The following is a 17,139-nucleotide window of genomic DNA, read 5'->3' on the forward strand; positions in this document are numbered from 1 at the left end:
GTAGGGATGCCCGGGGTGCGGGCGGCTCAGAGGTCCCTGAGCTGCAGGAGGGCCCGTGGGGGCAAAGAGCCCGAGTGGTGCCCCAGGGATGCCAGGTCCCTGAGCGCCCAGGGGGGTGCAAGGGGCATAAGGGTGCTCGGGGGTATGTATGTGCGGGGTTATAGAGATTGGTCCAAGGATGCAAACAGCCCAGGGAGCTCTGTTTGCAAGGCTCCAGTTTGCTGCAGTGCTGCTGCGGGGCATCCCATAGGGAGCAACCTCAGGTGCCCAGGGGAGCACGGCAGTGCTCGAGGTGTAAATGCCTGTGTCCTGGTAGGGCCAGCATTGCTTTGCCTTGAAGGACAAGGACAGGCAAGGCTGTGCTGCAGTGCCCAGTATGGATGGTTTCCCTTGGCAGTGTGCTGTGTCCCCACTGCCAGTCAGGTGTAGTAACCTGCAGGCTGAACAGCGTCCCCCAGATTCTTTGCACTTTGCTTATCTTTGTTCTGCTCTAGCCAAAATGTTACATTTAACCTTGTTCTGCAAGCTCCTGGCTCTCTGGTCCCTTGAGACTCTTGCCAAATGTGGCTCCTTAAGGGGGCTGTGCCAGCCCTGGAGGCTGTGAGGTGCAAGGCTGCAGTGAGCGATGTGGTCAGGTAGATGCAGGGTTATCACGTGGCTTTAAAACACGGGATGGGTTTCACTTGTCGGTGTGGGAAGGCACCTGAAAAGGCACCAGAGTGCAGCGTGGCAGAAGCGTGGCTGCAGTCAGGTAAGGGCAGTGTTTCCAAGTGCATTGCTGTGAAGGCTGGCCTGGCAGGGAGAGCAGGGCTAAAGCGTTTATAACTTTGTGGTGGTTAAAAGATACTTCTCTGGTTTCAGTGCATCTTTTTTTTTTGTGCCTCTGTCCTTGACATGAAGCAGAGCCCTGCTTCCTGGCTTCCAGCACAGCCAGGAAAGCTCTACTAAACTCAGGTTGCTTTGAAACCTCATGGGAGAAATTGCCAATTGAGAAATAAGCCTTTGCTCAGTGGCTCTTTACAGTGACAGAATCAAAGGCTAGCAGAGTTATGCTGATTAAGGTGCATATGTGGTTATTTGGAATAATTATGTTATTTATATGTGTATTTTTTTATTTTTATTTTTTTACATGGGAGCTGCCCAAAGTTCTGTCCAGCCACATGCAGCCCATTGCAGAGCATGTGGAAATCTCTGGCACAGTTTCAGCTTTTGAGTGCAAGGACCCTGCTGCCACTATAGAGCAGTTTGTGAACCTTACCCCTGTACTTGGTGTGAGAAGCAACAATTGCTGCTATGGACGAGGAGATGCTTTAAAGCTCAGGTTTGGCTCTAGCAGCCTTGCTGCTCTGAGTGAGCTGGTGTGCTGTTTGTGAAGTGCAGTACAAGGAATTACAGGCTGTGCGTTACGTTCACTCACCTGATTCTTCCCTCTTCCTTCAGAATTGCTGGATGAAGGCTGACTCCAGGACACTGAGCTCGATGTCAGATGAAAGCTGGATTTCCGTGTGAGTGGCTCGTGCAGCATCCATCCACAAGTGCCCTTCCCCTTCGTGACTCCTGAGGTGCTGAGGTCGTCCTTTAGCCATGGCATTTAGAAGAACTGAGGGAATGTCCATCATCCAGGCCTTGGCAATGACTGTGGCGGAGATCCCCGTGTTTGTGTACACAACGTTTGGGCAGGTACAACAAGAGAAAAGTCTTTTCCAGCTGTTCCTTGGGCTTTGTCTCTGGAGATTGTCTGCCAAGAAAGAAGAATCTGTGTAATTGAGAGGAATAGACATATCATGGTGGAAGAACCTGCCAGTTTGTTTAGTTTGTATGTAGAGGCCAGAGTAGTGAGGATGGATTTGGAGTAGGGTGAAAGAAGTGTTTCCACATCACTCTGTGGGACAACAATTGAATTCCACCTTTCTTCTCTTCAAAGGCACTAAGTGCATATATACATTTAAAGATTATTGGTATATTTTCCATTTGTAGTCACGCAATGTTTGGGATAGTAAAGCTCAGCTACATACCAGGGTTTCAGAGCTGAACTTGGGTGACTCAGGTCTCAGCTGTTATGGGCTGTTTGTGAATGTTACAGCTTGTTTTGGCAATGAGAATTGAGACCAATTTCCCCAGGTTCCATCACACTGGTGCTATGCAGTTTCTCTCCTGTTAAGCGTCAGCTGTGTAGCAGATAATGGGAGGAGTCCTGTGGGTGGGAAGGGAAATGCCAACGTACATTTCAGGTATCTTATCTTTACAACTGCTATTAAAAAATACACATATATAAAAAAAAAAGGGTGGTAGACTTTGGTTTTTCATTGTTGCTCTTTCGTATCTTTTGTGTTTAAAGTCTGTCTTCTCTCAGCTGCGGCTCTCTCCAGGCCTACGTAAGGTACTGTTTGCTACAGCTCTTGGGACAGTTGCGTTGGCTCTTGCAGCTCATCAGCTGAAGCGACGTCGCCGCCGAAAGAAGCAGATTGCTCCAGAGAAGTGTGGCTTTAAGCCTGGAGGCGTCACAGTGCCCATTCTGCCAACCAGAAGGGTCTCTTCTGTGAAGAAAGGTTGGTCTTGCAATAAAGGGGAGTCCCCAAAACCATGTAGCTAGGGAGTGAAGAGAATATTGCTGAAATAGTGTTCAAAGAAAGGGGATGTATAAGCAGCAGTGGGACTATAGAACGTTCTTGGCAAGTGGGCAGAGAGGAAAGAAAAGTGATTTCTGTGCACTACATTGATGTAGAATGGAATTAGAGATCTGAAGCGCAGTGCTATGAACACAGGATTAGTCTAGGAAAGGGAGAGATGCTGAGCTCAAAACCCTTGTGACTGGGGGAGGGGAAGTGACACTGAGGTTTTCCCCAAGGCATGTAGTTCCCATCCCCCTGCCCACACAAAGTCTATAGATTTGTTTTGCCATGCCTCCTTGATAATAACAGCCTGGGGCACACCATGACCTGGCTGCACATTGATTTTGGTGATGCCTGGGGGTGCTGTGTGCAGCTGCATCTGCCTGGGGTGGCCAGGAGAGGGTGGTGGCCTTAGCTGTGGGTCAGGAGTGTCTGTCCCAGCTGCTGAAGTTTGGGAGCTTTCTTCACCCACTTGTATTGATTGTTCAGGATAAGGCTGACCCAGCTCCTCATTAAGCACTGCAAGGGAAACAAATGAAACAAAACAACAACAACAAAAACCCTTGAAGCATGCCAAATAACTATGGAAGCACTACTGAAGCACTGTGCTATGTTCATGTTCTGCCCAGCCTAAGGGAAGCTGGAGGTGTTTCTCCTTGATGCTTTCCATTTGTGCTCACCTCCTACCATCAAAGGCAATGCAAGTTCATTCCTCAGCCTCAGGTCCCCTTTATACCAGCTTGCTTTGTGTCTAGGAACGAAATAGAGCATAAAAGAGATCTGACTCATTTCTAGGTATTGGATGCTGCCTTGCCTATTTGCAGTCACGCTTGACAGGGCGACATTCTTCTCCTTAAACCACAGCTGCAGTGAATCTCTTTTGATTTGTGCCAGATTTTCCTGTGACTGCTGTAGTTTCTTATGTGGACTGCACTTTCTGTAGCTTGCGGGGTTCTCATGCCCAACAGCATTTGCTGTGACAGGAGAGCCTGTCTCCATCCTCTGCATGCACAGGCCACCAGGTTTAAAATCCTGTTTTTGTGTGACCTCAACTTCAGGATACTCCAGCAAGAGAGTCCAGAGTCCCAGCAGCAAAAGCAACGACACGCTCAGCGGGATCTCCTCCATCGAGCCCAGCAAACATTCCAGTTCTTCCCACAGCCTTGCCTCGGTAAGGACCTTCTCAGAAGGGTTGAGAGAAGCAGGGGTGAGAGATTAGTGCATCTCCATATAACAAGATCACCAAGTCCATGGGCTTGTGCTGGCTGATGGATAATGCCAAGATTCTTGAAATGAAGAGGTTACGGTGTAACTGGAGGGCAGCCTTGTTGTAATTTAACAGCGATGGTCTGGAGCTGTCTGAGGCAGGCATGCCTCTGGAATCAGAGCAGTGTTTTTTCTGACCAAGAGACCTAGGGTGTCTTTGGTCAGCAAGAGGTTGTGGAGGGACGTGTGTGGGATGTGGCCATGATTCCTTCAGGCTATCTATGCCCTACAGGAGCAAGAATGAGTTGTTACTGGGGCTTGCAGCAGTGGGAAATTTGTTTCCTTTTGTAGTGGGGTGTTAGGTGTACCAAATTTTGTGTCATCGTAACCTTTCTGCCTCTATACAGGCTACTCAAAGTTGTTCAATTTTTAAAACCACATTAACTACCAAAAACAGATAGCTCTGTTAATGAAACAGCGCAGGCTGGGACGCAGCCCAGTAGATCTACGTCCTTCAAAGCAGAAGCTGTCACTGTGTATATCCACCTCTTGTGAGATCAAAGGTAGAAACACTGGGGAATGTTTGTGGCTTCAGGGCCTGTTTGATATCCTCACTGCTCAAAGCTGACTGGAGCAACAGAAGGCACAAGTGAACAGCAGCTTCCAACTCCGTGACGTGCCACGAAACTCCTTCTTGGCATCAGTTGCAGGAGCACTTGTGCTTGGTGTTTCACTAGCAGTGCTGGGGAAGGGAGGGGAAAAATCATCTAGCCACAATGCAGGTATTGCATTATTTTTAGCACGCTCTGGTATTTAAAGAACCAGAAAGCTGACAAAAATTTGTGCTGGCCAAAGTGTGTCTCCAGCAGGCGGCAGTGCTGGGTGTGCAGCCTGTCTGTTTTCCCTGGGTAATTGGGACAGCATGGGATGCGCCTGTGCACAGCACACTGTGCCCAGCCCTGGCCTCCTCCCCCTTCGTGGACTCACAGCCATTTAATTCCCCTGTGGCTTCTCCCTTCCCACAGATGCTGTCTGGGTTTTGTATTGCTGAAGGCCGTTTCTCTTGACATAAAACTATCTAAATTCTTTTTTCCACTGCTGATACTTGAGTAATGATATTCACACTGAGAAATCTGTTCCAGTACCCCTTCACTGTGTGGGAGCTGAACTTCTGTGATGTTGTCCTCATTGCTTTTATGTTATGTGATGGGAGAACAGCTCATCCTTCACACAGCTGCAGGTTCTGCCTGCTGTCTTGTCTGGTTTCCTGAGCTTTGTCACTTATTTACTAAGTCAGCAGCAGTGAATTGCTCTTTGCAGTCCTGGATCTCAAAGTGATTTATTACCACTCCAGAGATGAATCAATGAGGGCACGGCAAGAACTATCTATCAGGCATTTATTGTAGTTTTTTCTCTATCATCAGGCTCACATTTGGGCGTTTTATCTAAGTCATCTGAAAACAACTATGAAAATACTGGTCACTGATTTTATCTGAACCCAGCACTTTGTTGTTTGTTCAGACTTCAGAAGATGCTTATGCACAGGGGTGAAACTTGAGCAAACTGACAATTTGCATTGTGGATCTTAGTGCTCAGCCTTCTGTGACATGGGTTAGTTACAAAGAAAGAGCTGGAATTTCCCTTGGCCAAATTCCCCAGCTGTATTTTTGCTGATAATCTGCAGCTTTTTTTGGATTGCGGTTACTTCTCCCACTTCCAGTGTTCTTTTGTATGGAAAGCTGGGGCTGACACAAACTTTGTATCAAAATGCTTGTGCTGTTGTAGTGGTTCCTTTGAAGTTTTCTTGGGCTGTTGCCTCCAGAGGTGCTGTCCTACTTGTGCTCATAGTTGCACACCTCACTGTTTCCTAATGAAGCCTCACTGTAAATTGGTGAGGGAAGGTATTTCCTATATGGATTTCTGTGCTTTCAAAGCCACTGCTGTGGTGCCAGGTGGCAAAGAGCAGGATTTCTTGTGTCCCCTCTTAACAGCTCTTGGCAGTTGACAGCATGGTGTGAATCTGCATGGGAAGGGACTGGTAATTGTTCATACCACCCCTTACAAGGCAAGGGAGTTTTAATGCTGACCCTCCTGGAGATATTTGAAAAGGTATTCGCCTGCTTGCACAGGGGGGTTGGACTTGGTGATCTCTGGAGATCACTTCCAATCCCTATAATTCTGTGATTCCTGCAGATGGTAGCTGTGAATTCTTCGAGTCCAACACCAGCATCGGCTGGGATGTGGGAGGCCCAGGCAATGGGAGATGGTGGAGCCATCGGAGATTCCAGTGCAGAAAGCCTCTATGTTCAAGGTAAACAAACACAGGAGTTAACATCACCCTCTGGCAGTTGTTTATCATGGAAGAGCAAAATAGGGTATGAAGTGGCATAGATCATCAGCGGCTGTATGTCTATGCAGTGGAGGTTCACCTTTGTGTTCTAATAGCAAGCTTTCTCCCGTGCTTGACTTAAACTCGGTCACCTGTTGGTTACAAGATCTCAGAGCTTTCTTTGGTTGTTCTGCCAGGTATGGAGCTGTTTGAGGAGGCCCTGCAGAAGTGGGAACAGGCACTGACCATCAGGCAGCGGGACAGTGCCAGTTCCAGCACTCCTGTGCCCTGGGACAGCAAGAAACACCAAGAGAACTTGTCTGAGAATGCCTCAGAGGTAGGTCCCCACTTTTCTCTTGCATTTGGCAGCTGGGAACTGGAGGCCAGACAGAATGCTAGTAGTAGTAATAACTAATAGGATAGAAGAAGAGCAAATTGAGGGCAGAGCTGGGCCAGACTGTTTAAGAGCTGTCTACATCTGTGGCTTCCTTATGCAGTGTGAGTGGGTGGTTGTTTTTTTTTCTTTTCTTTCTAATAAGTCTCTCCTCCTCGTTCCCCAGCTTTTCTGCCCACCTTCCAGAACATGTCAGTCACTGTCATGCAACTGCTCAAGCAGCAGAGACTGCAGTAGGAAAAGGCTGTAATAAATGCAGTGCCTGAGAGAAAGAAAGAGCTTTTTGCCTGGCAGTGTTGTGTCTATAACTCTTCAGCATATTGAAAGTAGAGATCTTGGTGGTCACTCTCACTTCCTAGGGCGGTGAGTGGAGAAGCAGGATGCAGCTGCTTGTGTGTATTAATGACTGAAGCAAAGTAGCTGCTAAGAATGTCTCCGTTCACAGAACAAGTGGAAGGGGGAGATGTGTAACTTGTTCCACCTACAGAACAAGTATTTTAGAACAACGTCTTGTCTTGGACCTGATGACTGTGCTGGGCAGACCTCTGATAAAAGAGGAGATCCAAACTAAGAAGGCTCCATGATGACTGACTACGAAGCTAAACAGAGCAGCTGTAGCTCAGGTTTGTGAAAGGAGCTAAATACCAAACATTCCAGGAGTTCTCAGTGGTAAAAAGTGTTTCAAGGCTGTCATAAATAGGGCTTAGTTTAGTAAGTGTATTGGATATTTGCCTTCTGGAGTGGGTATTTATGCAAGTCAAATCTGGGTTCTTGCTGTCACTTTTTGAAGCATCCTATAGAATCATAGAATGGATTGGGTTGGAAGGGACCCCAAGGATCATCAAGTTCCACCCCCTGCCACAGGCAGGGCACCAACCTCCATAGTGTTTCTGCAAACAAATCCAACAGCAAAATAGATCCTGTGCTTCTTGTTAATGCTTCTGTCTACTGGGTGACATACGCATGCAGACACAGGGCATGAAGGCAAGATGCTGTGTCTTATTTTTCTTTTTTCTTCTTGTGCTTACAGCAAGCTTTGCTTGTGCCCAGCACCTTAATCTAAGGACACTTACTCCATTATCCAGTTCTGGATACACCTCTGTATTCAACACAGGTTCTCTGATATATGACTTCAGCCTAATTTAATTCAAGAGGGAATCACAAGTCAGGAGAGTTAAGTGATCTGTAACTTGTAAAAATATCAGTTTCTCTGGATAGCAGACTAAAGTTTTTTCTTTTTTAACAGGAATACAAAATTGTGAAGCTAAAAATGCCAGAGGATTTGAATAGGCTGTATAGAAGCTTTCCTCCCCTTTCAATATTTGCTGTGTTGTAGGATTGAGTTCTCTCTTTTTCTTCCTCTCTCTCTCTCTTGCACGTAATTTAATCTGTAAATTCTATGGCATTTATGTTCAAGGAGGAGTCTCAGAAAAGAGAGTTTGCAGAGAAGTTGGAGTCCCTCTTACATCGAGCCTACCACCTCCAGGAGGAGTTTGGGTCTTCACTTCCATCAGACAGCATGCTGCTGGATCTGGGTGAGCTGGGTGTGAAATACATTAGTTAGATAGCTTTTATGTCATTCTTTTCCATGAGCAAAGCAGAAGAGTGTTGGCAAAATGCTCTTATGAGGGTGGGAGAGAGAGCATAGTGACTGTAGGAGGAATAGTAGTCTGTGAACTCCAACACATGCAGCTTCTTTGTCTCCTCCAGAGAAGACTTTAATGCTTCCATTGACGGATGGGTCATTACGGCTTCGGACAGATGATGAAGACAGCTCAATTTCTGAGGACTCCTTCTTCTCTGCAGCAGAGGTAACTTAAGTTCCTACTGTGCGTAGCAGAGCAGCTGCTTGGTGGGAAGCCACAAAGACAGTGGAGCCAATCATCTTAATAAAGGAAAATGATCAAATGTGGAGCAACAGCACCAGATTGGATAGATGTTAGGAAAAGCTTTTTCATTAAGATGGTAGTGCAGCCCTCCCCAGAAAGATCAGGAAATCTCATTATGTGGAGGCTTTTAAGGCTTGCCCAGAACAAACCATAACTGACCTGATCTAGTGTGGGTAGTCATTCTTCTTCAAGTGGAAGGCTGGAGATCCTTTTCAACCAACATCTTGGGTCATCTTCCAGTCTACTGTATAAAAATGCTAAAACAGCGAGAAAAATGCTATGTCCAATGTAATGTGGCTTGGTTGTGTATTTTTAGGGAATACTGAGCTGCGTGAAACTGGTGTGAAGGAGTATATCTTTGCATGAAATAACTGGGGCTGACAAAACTTTGCCAGCTAAAGAAGGAATGTCTTGCTTGTGTGCAGTCCCCAAGTATATACAAATATTTAATGAGATCATTTGTTTTTTTCCCATGCTTCTTGCTGCCGTTACAGCTCTTTGACTCTCTTCACTTTGAGGAAATACCATTCCATCTATCAAAACCAGTAGCAGCATATGAAGAAGCCCTGCAGCTAGTGAAAGAAGGGAAGGTTGCATGCCGGACGTTGAGGTGAAGTGCCACCTGGAGTTGTGGATGCTTGTGTGGATGCTTTGGGCCTGGAGCATCTCCCCTATGAAGAAAGGCTAAGTGAACTGGGTCTGTTTAGCCTTGAGAAAAGATGACTGAGAGGGGACCTGATCCAGGTTTATAAATATCTGAGATGTGGCGGCCATAGCGGTGAGGCCAGTCTCTTTTCAGTGGTACGTGGAGACAGGACGAGGGGAAACGGACATAAGCTGCAGCATAGGAAGTTTTGCACGAATGTGCGTAAGAACTTCTTCATGGTGAGGGTGACGGAGCACTGGAACAGGCTGCCCAGGGAGGTTGTGGAGTCTCCTTCTCTGGAGATATTCAAGTCTCGCCTGGACGCCTACCTGTGTGACCTGGTGTAGGGAACCTGCTTTGGCAGGGGGGTTGGTCTCGATGATCTCTACAGGTCCCTTCCAACCCCTACAATTCTGTGATTCTGTGTCAGGGCTCCTTTGAGCAATGTGAACACAATATTTACCTCTGAACAGCCCTATGAAAAGAATAGCCCTTTGGGGCAGGAAACTCCTAGCATCTTTGTTGCTTGTTTGGATTTTCTAGATTTTTAGGTGCATGGTAAGAAAGGATATCCCAGGAAGTTGTTAATAATAATAATAATAATAATGTTCTGTGTGGCTGGGTTGCACGGTTCTATGCTGTGACAGCCTTTACAGAGGTACTGTGATCCTCCAGGGAACTACACAAAGGAAACACACTTATTACTTTCTCCTAGGCAGAGCCTGGAATTTTTTTTCTTAGAAAAGCATCATTGTTAGGGTCACAGATATTAGGAGAACTGAAATTTGTGCATTCATTGCCTTTTCCTCTAGGACAGAGCTCCTTGGCTGCTATAGTGACCAGGATTTCCTTGCAAAGCTGCACTGTGTCAGGCAGGCCTTCAAGGTGAGAATGGTTCAGTGAAGGAGTGTGAGGCTGGCTGTCCTTGTGGTTCCTGCATTCCCATGGCACATTGCCTCCAGCAGTGTGTTCTTTTACATCCATGTAGGACTGAAGTCTTCTCCCTCTAGAGCAAGTAAAAACAGAAACAGTCCAAGCTTCTGTTAATTAACATTGTAATTATCATTGATTTGATTTGGGCAGGAATAAATATCCCCTAGTCCCCATACCCAGCTTGAGTGGTGATTACCTGGCTTCTTTGTTGGAATGTGAAAGCTTGGGAATTGCATAGCTGGCCAGAAGCTGTCACTCCCATTCATGGAGACTTCTTTTGTTCCCTTTGCAGGAGCTGCTGGAGGATGAAAGCAATCAACTGTTTTTTGGAGAGGTTGGGAAGCAAATGGTGATAGGATTGATGACAAAAGCTGAAAAGGTAGGAAGCTTGAAAGTGGCTTGTTTCTCTTGTGGGCACGGGAACACTTGTTCCAATGCACCAGACAAATTATGGACTGTGAAAGGAGAAAACTTCATCTGTATATAGGTGACTCCCGTGAAAAATAAAATGCCAATGTTTTTAATCTTGTTCAATCAAATCCTCATGAAAGAGGCTCTCTGCAGCTCCTGTCCACAGTTTGACACTGTGCCTCATTATAGAGAGAGCAGAAGGTACAGAGTACATCATAGGAATATTCAAATACAGAAAAGGGAAATAATAACGAAACCTGTGCTTCAACCACATCATCTCCCAAACAGAGAGATGCTTGCACGGACTGGACTTGTCTTGATGCTTGTCTTACTGGACTTGATTTGTGTATAGGTGCCTCTAACCACTTCCTTGAAGACAATTAAGTATGTGCTTTAAGTCACAGAGTCACAGCTGAGCCTGGGGCTGTCCATGACTCCCACAAAAAAAAGTATTTCCATACAAAGTGTGTGTTGGCTGAAAAATTCCGCCAGTGGCATTTGTTGATGTTTGTTAGCTCAAAATAGAGAAGTAAGCCTTTGGTGTAATGTGTCCATGACTGCTGTACCTTCTGAAACGTTTTTTCTCTGCTCTTGCAGAATCCCAAAGCTTTTCTGGAAAGCTATGAGGAGATGCTGCGTTATGCACTGAAACCAGAAACCTGGCCAACCACACAGCAGGAGCTGGAGGGAAGAGGGGTTGGTAAAGACATTCTCTCTAAATGTTGGAGAGGAGTTGGAAAGTAATGGATATGTAGGAACAACTGTGGAGTGAATGAATGGCTTCTGAAATATGATTACTTTGCAATTGTACGTTGTGAGGGAAGGCAGGGGGAAAAGTGCCTGGCTGAGTGTTTAAGCTTCATAGCAAATCTTGCTTTCAGCAATGTTAGCACTACTGTATTTAGAAAGTAAAAATAATGGGGAAAAAAAACCACCATATCCTCTTTCTAGAGGGCACAAGCTAATGTGTGTAGCTCTGAGATTTGCTTGCCCTTTTGACTGGAGGTTTCCTGGACTCGGGAATTGGAAGCCCCTTGGCCAGCCCCTGTCTGGGGTTTGGCCAGTGAACTGAATGAACACAGCTTCCTATGCTGGTGGCAAACACTGTTTTGTTGTTTCAAAGTCCATCTCTTTTTTCTGTAAACCTGTTTCCTTTACAGACTGCTCTGCTCTCTGACAGGTGGTGTGCATGAGTTTCTTTGATATTGTGCTGGATTTTATCCTCATGGATGCTTTTGAGGATTTGGAGAATCCACCTTCCTCTGTGCTGGCTGTGCTGCGCAACCGTTGGCTGTCCGACAGCTTCAAGGAGACGGTGGGTTAACCAGGCAGTGCTTGTGTCCAACAATGCCAAAGCTAGGAAAGATGACCATATAGCACTTTGACTGGCCTGGCAGAACAGTGTTTTCTCTTTAGAAACACCATGTTTTCTTGAAACTCTCAACAGCAGTCCTCTAGTACGTGTAAATCAGCTGTCTGCTCAAAGTCTGTATTCTGGGGCATGTGGCAGCTATGCCAGATTGCATTAGAGATCTTCAAAAACACTTTGGTTTGTCTAGAATGGATCTGTAGTGGCCAAACCTGCTTCCAGCTCGTATAGATTTTTCCTAACTAATTTTAGAGTTGTTGGCACAAAAGGGCCACTGCTTTGATGTTTTAATGGCAATGTGTTGGCAGGCTGTTTTCTTCAGAAGAGTAATCCCAGCAAATTATGGTCTCTTTGTTAATTGTAGGCCCTAGCAACTGCCTGCTGGTCTGTTCTGAAAGCAAAAAGGAGGCTTCTAATGGTAAGCAAAATTAATGAAGAGGGAAAGAATCAAATGCATTTGAAGCTGAAAAGATTTCACCAAGATCTTGGTGAAATCAAAATCTTTGTGGTGTAAGAATGAACTGAGTTGAATTCTCTCTGCTTTAGAGTGCTGGGGTCCTGCTGTCATTTCTTTGTACCAGTGCAACATCAGTGTTTTACAGTTCTGAGTTTATTCTTTTTCTTAATAAGAGGATTCAGAGGATAATGTTGTCCATTTGTTACTCCCTATCCTTGCTCACAATCCCATAGGAATGGTCTCAGTTGCTCTCTGAACTGTAGTTTGCCTGTTGGCAGTGCAGTGACTGGGCTCACGTGCTCTCCTGCCTCCCAGTGCTGACCACTGGCTAGCTTGTACTTTGTGCATTTCCCTTAAACCTGTTGCTTCTTTAAGTACTGCAGCAGATGAGTTTGAGGACCTGGGGAACAGGAAGCTGCAACTTCACAATCCCACTTCTACTGCAGGGACTGTGGCCTCTGGCAGGTGTTCAGCTTCTATCCCACAACAAGCTGGTATGACTGGGTTTGCCTTGTGAGATGATGCAAAGAGTAATGAGTACATTGGAAGCTGTATTGCCATGCAGAATCTCCATCTTAGCTATCTGGAATTTTTTGCGCTCATTCCTGGCTTAGTTTGGAGATTGCAAGTAGAGTTGGTAAGGACTGCCTGATGGTCGCCTTCCATTTTCTTCTATTTGTTCTTCTCCTGAAAGAGTAGCTTAGGAACATAAAGATAGAAAGCTCAAGTCATCCTTCAAGAAATCTGATGGGTAACTGTAATTCTGCAGGAAGAGAGATTCTTAAGCAGCTCTTCGGTTACTGAAGCACAGTGCTTTCTGGAATGGTAGTTCCAACTGTGGTAGCTGATATGGAACAAGCTGCTAATTCTGTCTGAGAACTGAGACCTACCAGTTTTTCCCTTCCTTGTGGCAGGTACCAGATGGCTTTATCTCTCACTTCTACTCCGTATCGGAGCATGTCAGTCCTGTTCTAGCCTTTGGTTTTCTGGGGCCCAAGCAGCAGCTCGCTGAAGTCTGCAGTTTCTTCAAGGTAGGATGGCTTTCCTGTAATATATACATAGCAGGCATACAAAATCCCTTATGGGATAGGTGGTATTGGAAGGTATGAGTGAAGGTCTCCTTACTGTAAAACTCCCTTTTATCTTTGCAGCACCAGATAGTACAATATCTGAAGGACATGTTTGATCTGGACAATGTGAGATACACAACAGTGCAGCTGCTGGCAGAAGACATCCTGCAGCTGTCACGGAGGCGCAGTGAGATCCTCTTGGGATATCTGGGCACAGAGAGCTCCCCTGAGATGAATGGCACACTTCCCATTGAAAACGAGCCGCTGAAGGAGCTCATCTGATGGCAATCAGAGGAGGAAAACAGTTTTGTATAAGGACTTTTTTCCTCACAGAATTGGATTAAACTACCTGCAGTGGTCAGTGGTGGCCACAAGACTATCTCAACACACAGCAGCCTGGTGGGACCTTCTGCTTTTTGTAGCCAGTACTGTTTGCTGGGATGGATCCAGGACCACTTGTCAGCTTATGGTTTGAATTTTGTCTTTGTTCCACCCTTCCGTACCTTTTACTATTTTTAATGTGTCAGATAAATCATGAACTGAATGGGCTGAGACTTTTGCCCAGCCCTCTTGAATAGGGCAACCCATGTACCTGTTCGGCCTATGCGTTATCTGGCAGATGGTACCTGAGATGTTTATGGTTGTGTTGGAGGAGCAGGAACATCACTGGTAAATTTTCCACTTGACCCTTGGCTTCTCAAAGAGGTTTATGTTGCTTTGGGATTTTTATTACTGTTATTTTTCTGCTGTGTTTCTACAGATATTACTGCTGATTTGACTTCACATATTTTAACACATGCAACATGACTAGCAATTTTTATCTTTTTTTCCCCAGGGAGGAAGTAGTAGTTCTGTAAAGCACTGAAGTAAAACATGGACTTTTGTAACCAATCTGTAACTCTGAGGAAGCTGGTCTGTTCCCTCCACATTGCTGTTCTTTGCAGGCCAGATGATTTGCTGTGCTGTGGTCATCTTTCCTTAGGAGATTGCTGAGGTCTGTGTTTGCCCTAAAGGCAAGTTATTGTGAGGAGGGGGTGGATTTGCATCCTGCCTGTGCACACACAAAGTCTTTAACATCCATCAAAGTGCCTTGCTGTATTTCAGAATTAGCCAGCAGCAGTTCTTGCTAGGTAAGAGGAATGCAGTGTGAAGTACACAAGCAAAGGGAACTGGTATAGCATAGTGCCTGTTCCTATTACACAAAAGGCCAGAAGACAGATGGATGTTGGATGTGATATACAGAAGAGATTGTGCAGGTACTTGAACTGGGATCAAGCTGCTAGAGAGGAAACTTTTTTTTTTTTTTTTAATACTTTGTTTATCCTAAGAAACACAGCGTAGTTTTGGTTTTATAGTAAATGCATGTGTACGTAGTGCTGAGATGGGCTCTTCTCGTGTGATGTGATACTGACTGCACAGCTGGCACCTGAAGTCTGCCTGGATCATTTTCTGAATAGGAGATTAGGTTAGGATAGCTGCATTTGAGTGTGCTGCTCTCAAGAGACTTGAGAAATTCATGGGTTTTCTGCAAGGTTTGCAATGATGTACTGAGTCCACTGTGACTGTCATGCTGCAGATGAAGGCTGAAGGTGCAGCCTGTCCTTTCTCCTGTTTTTGCCCACACAGGGTCCCTGAGCCCAGGCTCAGAGCGAGGAGGTATTCAGGGAGAAGAAAATGGGGACTTGAACAAAAACACAAGCATCGCTGTTGTTGTTGTTGCTTTTCCCCCTAGATTTGTTATCCCTTGTGTCTATCCCAGGTAAAAGTGCAAGTCTGACCTAGCTAAGAGTATGGCGGGGGGAGGCAGAATGTAAGAACTACAATGTAAGAATTTCCATACGAATGGAAAATCAGTATGTGCACTTGGAGAATAAAATTTTTCTTCCTCTTCAGAAACCTAATGTGGATTCTGCTGTTAAAAGCAGGAAGTAAGCAGGGAAAAAGTAAACAGGAGGATGTAAAAGGCATAAATAATGCTCCCAGGATGCTTGCAAGAGGGCAAGAGTAGAGCACGTAACATCTGTTCTGTAAACACATCAGACTGATGTGGCTTATCCTGGAGACAAGATTAATGCAATAAACAGGACAACATTGAAGCAGAAGTAAGGAGCAGCTGACCTGAGTGAGACTGTATTAAATAAGCTGTTATAGGAAGGATTTAAGAGAGCAAATGAAATGAGGAAAGGTCTCTGAGGTGTCTTGCTTCTGGCAGAATATACTGTGAGAAAATAGAGGATGCTGTATTAGTGTGACACACCTGTTATTTGTACACTGTGATTTGAATGTATGTTAAATTCTGGAAGCAAGTTACTTTGCCAAAAAATACTTTAGTGCTTTATGCTCTTGTATGGCAGGTTTGTAACAGAGTAATTTCAGCAGCTTTGTGTAGTGGTTTGAAGATGATAAAACGTTTAGTTCAGTGTAATAAGATGGACTGTAAATTTAAACAATCAGTGCTATTCATTTCAGATTTTTGTGTTTTATGTATATTTATTTACTACTTTGGGTGCCTTTAGGCCTTGGTGCTCGGGGCAGCCTGCCTGCTTTGTGCATGGATGAGACCACTGGTGGCTCACATCACATCACAAGGGAGGACACTACAACAGGGTCCTTATGAAGCAAATGCTAACTTGCATTGTAGCTTCTTAAACTACAAAATTGTAAATTCCTAATCAATGACATAGAAGAAAAATAGTTTTATTACAGTTTTATTCTCTTGCTTAGCCCTTATTCCAAGTGGGATATGCTGTCCTTGCAGGGAAGGTAAAGATGGATGTTCCTGAGGAACATCTGCAGCTTTTTGAAGCTTCAGTTCTTCCCCTCCACCTGCCAGCACTAAATCGTTCCTGCTCAAGCCAAGTATGTTTGCTGAGACAAACTATTTTGCCTGGGGAGAATGCTACGCTTTCCTACATCCCCAACCCCCACAACTCCTACTTCATCCCTGCCTGATCCCATGTGGCTTTAGAGGAAATGCAAAACGTTCTCGCCACCTCTCGGCAGTACTGCTGAGACCAGTGGGTTCAGAGCCCTGACCTGAGGGGAGTCCCCTCCTGCATTCAGTTCTCTGGATGTGAGCTGGAGTAGGTGTTGGGGCTGTTTCCACCGATCCCTTCTAGAGCAGGGCTTGGCTGAAACGGCAACCGCCTCACATACACCTGCTTTGCAGGGCACAGCAAAAGGTTATGTCTGAGCAGCTGTCTGCCCTCCAGCTTTGTAAGGGAACAGCAGAACAACTTTTTCCCTAGCATATTGTGTTTAGCAAAGGAATCCTTCAGTATTAGGAGTAGATGAAAAATGTATTTGGGGAGATCTCAAGAGATATTTGCCTCTTTTATAATGCACCCTTTTTCTCAAGGGATTAAATCATTCTCTGCTGACACTTGTAAGATTTGAAATGGCTTAGCAGCTATGAAATAAAATCCTCTACTAGTTTCTGATACTTAAACAGATTGCATGACTTTCAGTTTTTAGATGGGAGTTGTAACAAGCTTTACTAGCGCTTAAAGTACAAACTCAGTACTTCAGTATGTATGTGCTAAACTGAATGGCTCTAGGAGGGGCTCTATGATCTTTAAAGCAAAAGCATATTAAAAATGAGGATAATCTGCCTTGTTTTATGTACAAGATCAGTGTGGCTTTGAAAAGCATGACTTGTGCTGTCTTAGACAAGGATGTGGGGAAAGCAGGATTTTATTTACCCCTCTTCAGTTAATGTTTCTCGGCCATATCTGAAACTAATGAATGTAAACTTGTGCCTATTTTTTTTCTTGATGTTCTAAAAGTGTAAATATCTGTCTGTATCTGGCTTCTTCCTTTTTTT

General features: G+C 45.2%; 1 protein-coding gene across 2 annotated transcripts in view; it reads left to right on the plus strand.

The window, feature by feature from the left end:
* MIGA2 (mitoguardin 2) overlaps positions 1 to 16,885 on the plus strand; it is a 22,760-nt gene extending 5,875 nt beyond the window's left edge. The window contains exons 2-16 of one of the 2 annotated variants that reach the window (XM_003211262.4): positions 1,441 to 1,680; positions 2,339 to 2,549; positions 3,671 to 3,783; positions 6,012 to 6,129; positions 6,345 to 6,484; positions 7,959 to 8,076; positions 8,252 to 8,352; positions 8,925 to 9,040; positions 9,889 to 9,961; positions 10,302 to 10,388; positions 11,018 to 11,116; positions 11,601 to 11,735; positions 12,154 to 12,207; positions 13,161 to 13,277; positions 13,398 to 16,885. In XM_003211262.4, coding sequence (XP_003211310.1) covers positions 1,585 to 1,680; positions 2,339 to 2,549; positions 3,671 to 3,783; positions 6,012 to 6,129; positions 6,345 to 6,484; positions 7,959 to 8,076; positions 8,252 to 8,352; positions 8,925 to 9,040; positions 9,889 to 9,961; positions 10,302 to 10,388; positions 11,018 to 11,116; positions 11,601 to 11,735; positions 12,154 to 12,207; positions 13,161 to 13,277; positions 13,398 to 13,598 — 1,779 coding nt within the window. In that variant the 5' untranslated portion in view covers positions 1,441 to 1,584 and the 3' untranslated portion in view covers positions 13,599 to 16,885. The remainder of the gene's footprint in view (positions 1 to 1,440; positions 1,681 to 2,338; positions 2,550 to 3,670; positions 3,784 to 6,011; positions 6,130 to 6,344; positions 6,485 to 7,958; positions 8,077 to 8,251; positions 8,353 to 8,924; positions 9,041 to 9,888; positions 9,962 to 10,301; positions 10,389 to 11,017; positions 11,117 to 11,600; positions 11,736 to 12,153; positions 12,208 to 13,160; positions 13,278 to 13,397) is intronic. The other variant, XM_031556192.1, reaches the window with a different exon arrangement.
* Positions 16,886 to 17,139: the final 254 nt, after the last annotated feature.

Source organism: Meleagris gallopavo, chromosome 19, assembly GCF_000146605.3.
Source record: "Meleagris gallopavo isolate NT-WF06-2002-E0010 breed Aviagen turkey brand Nicholas breeding stock chromosome 19, Turkey_5.1, whole genome shotgun sequence".
NCBI lineage: Eukaryota > Metazoa > Chordata > Aves > Galliformes > Phasianidae > Meleagris > Meleagris gallopavo.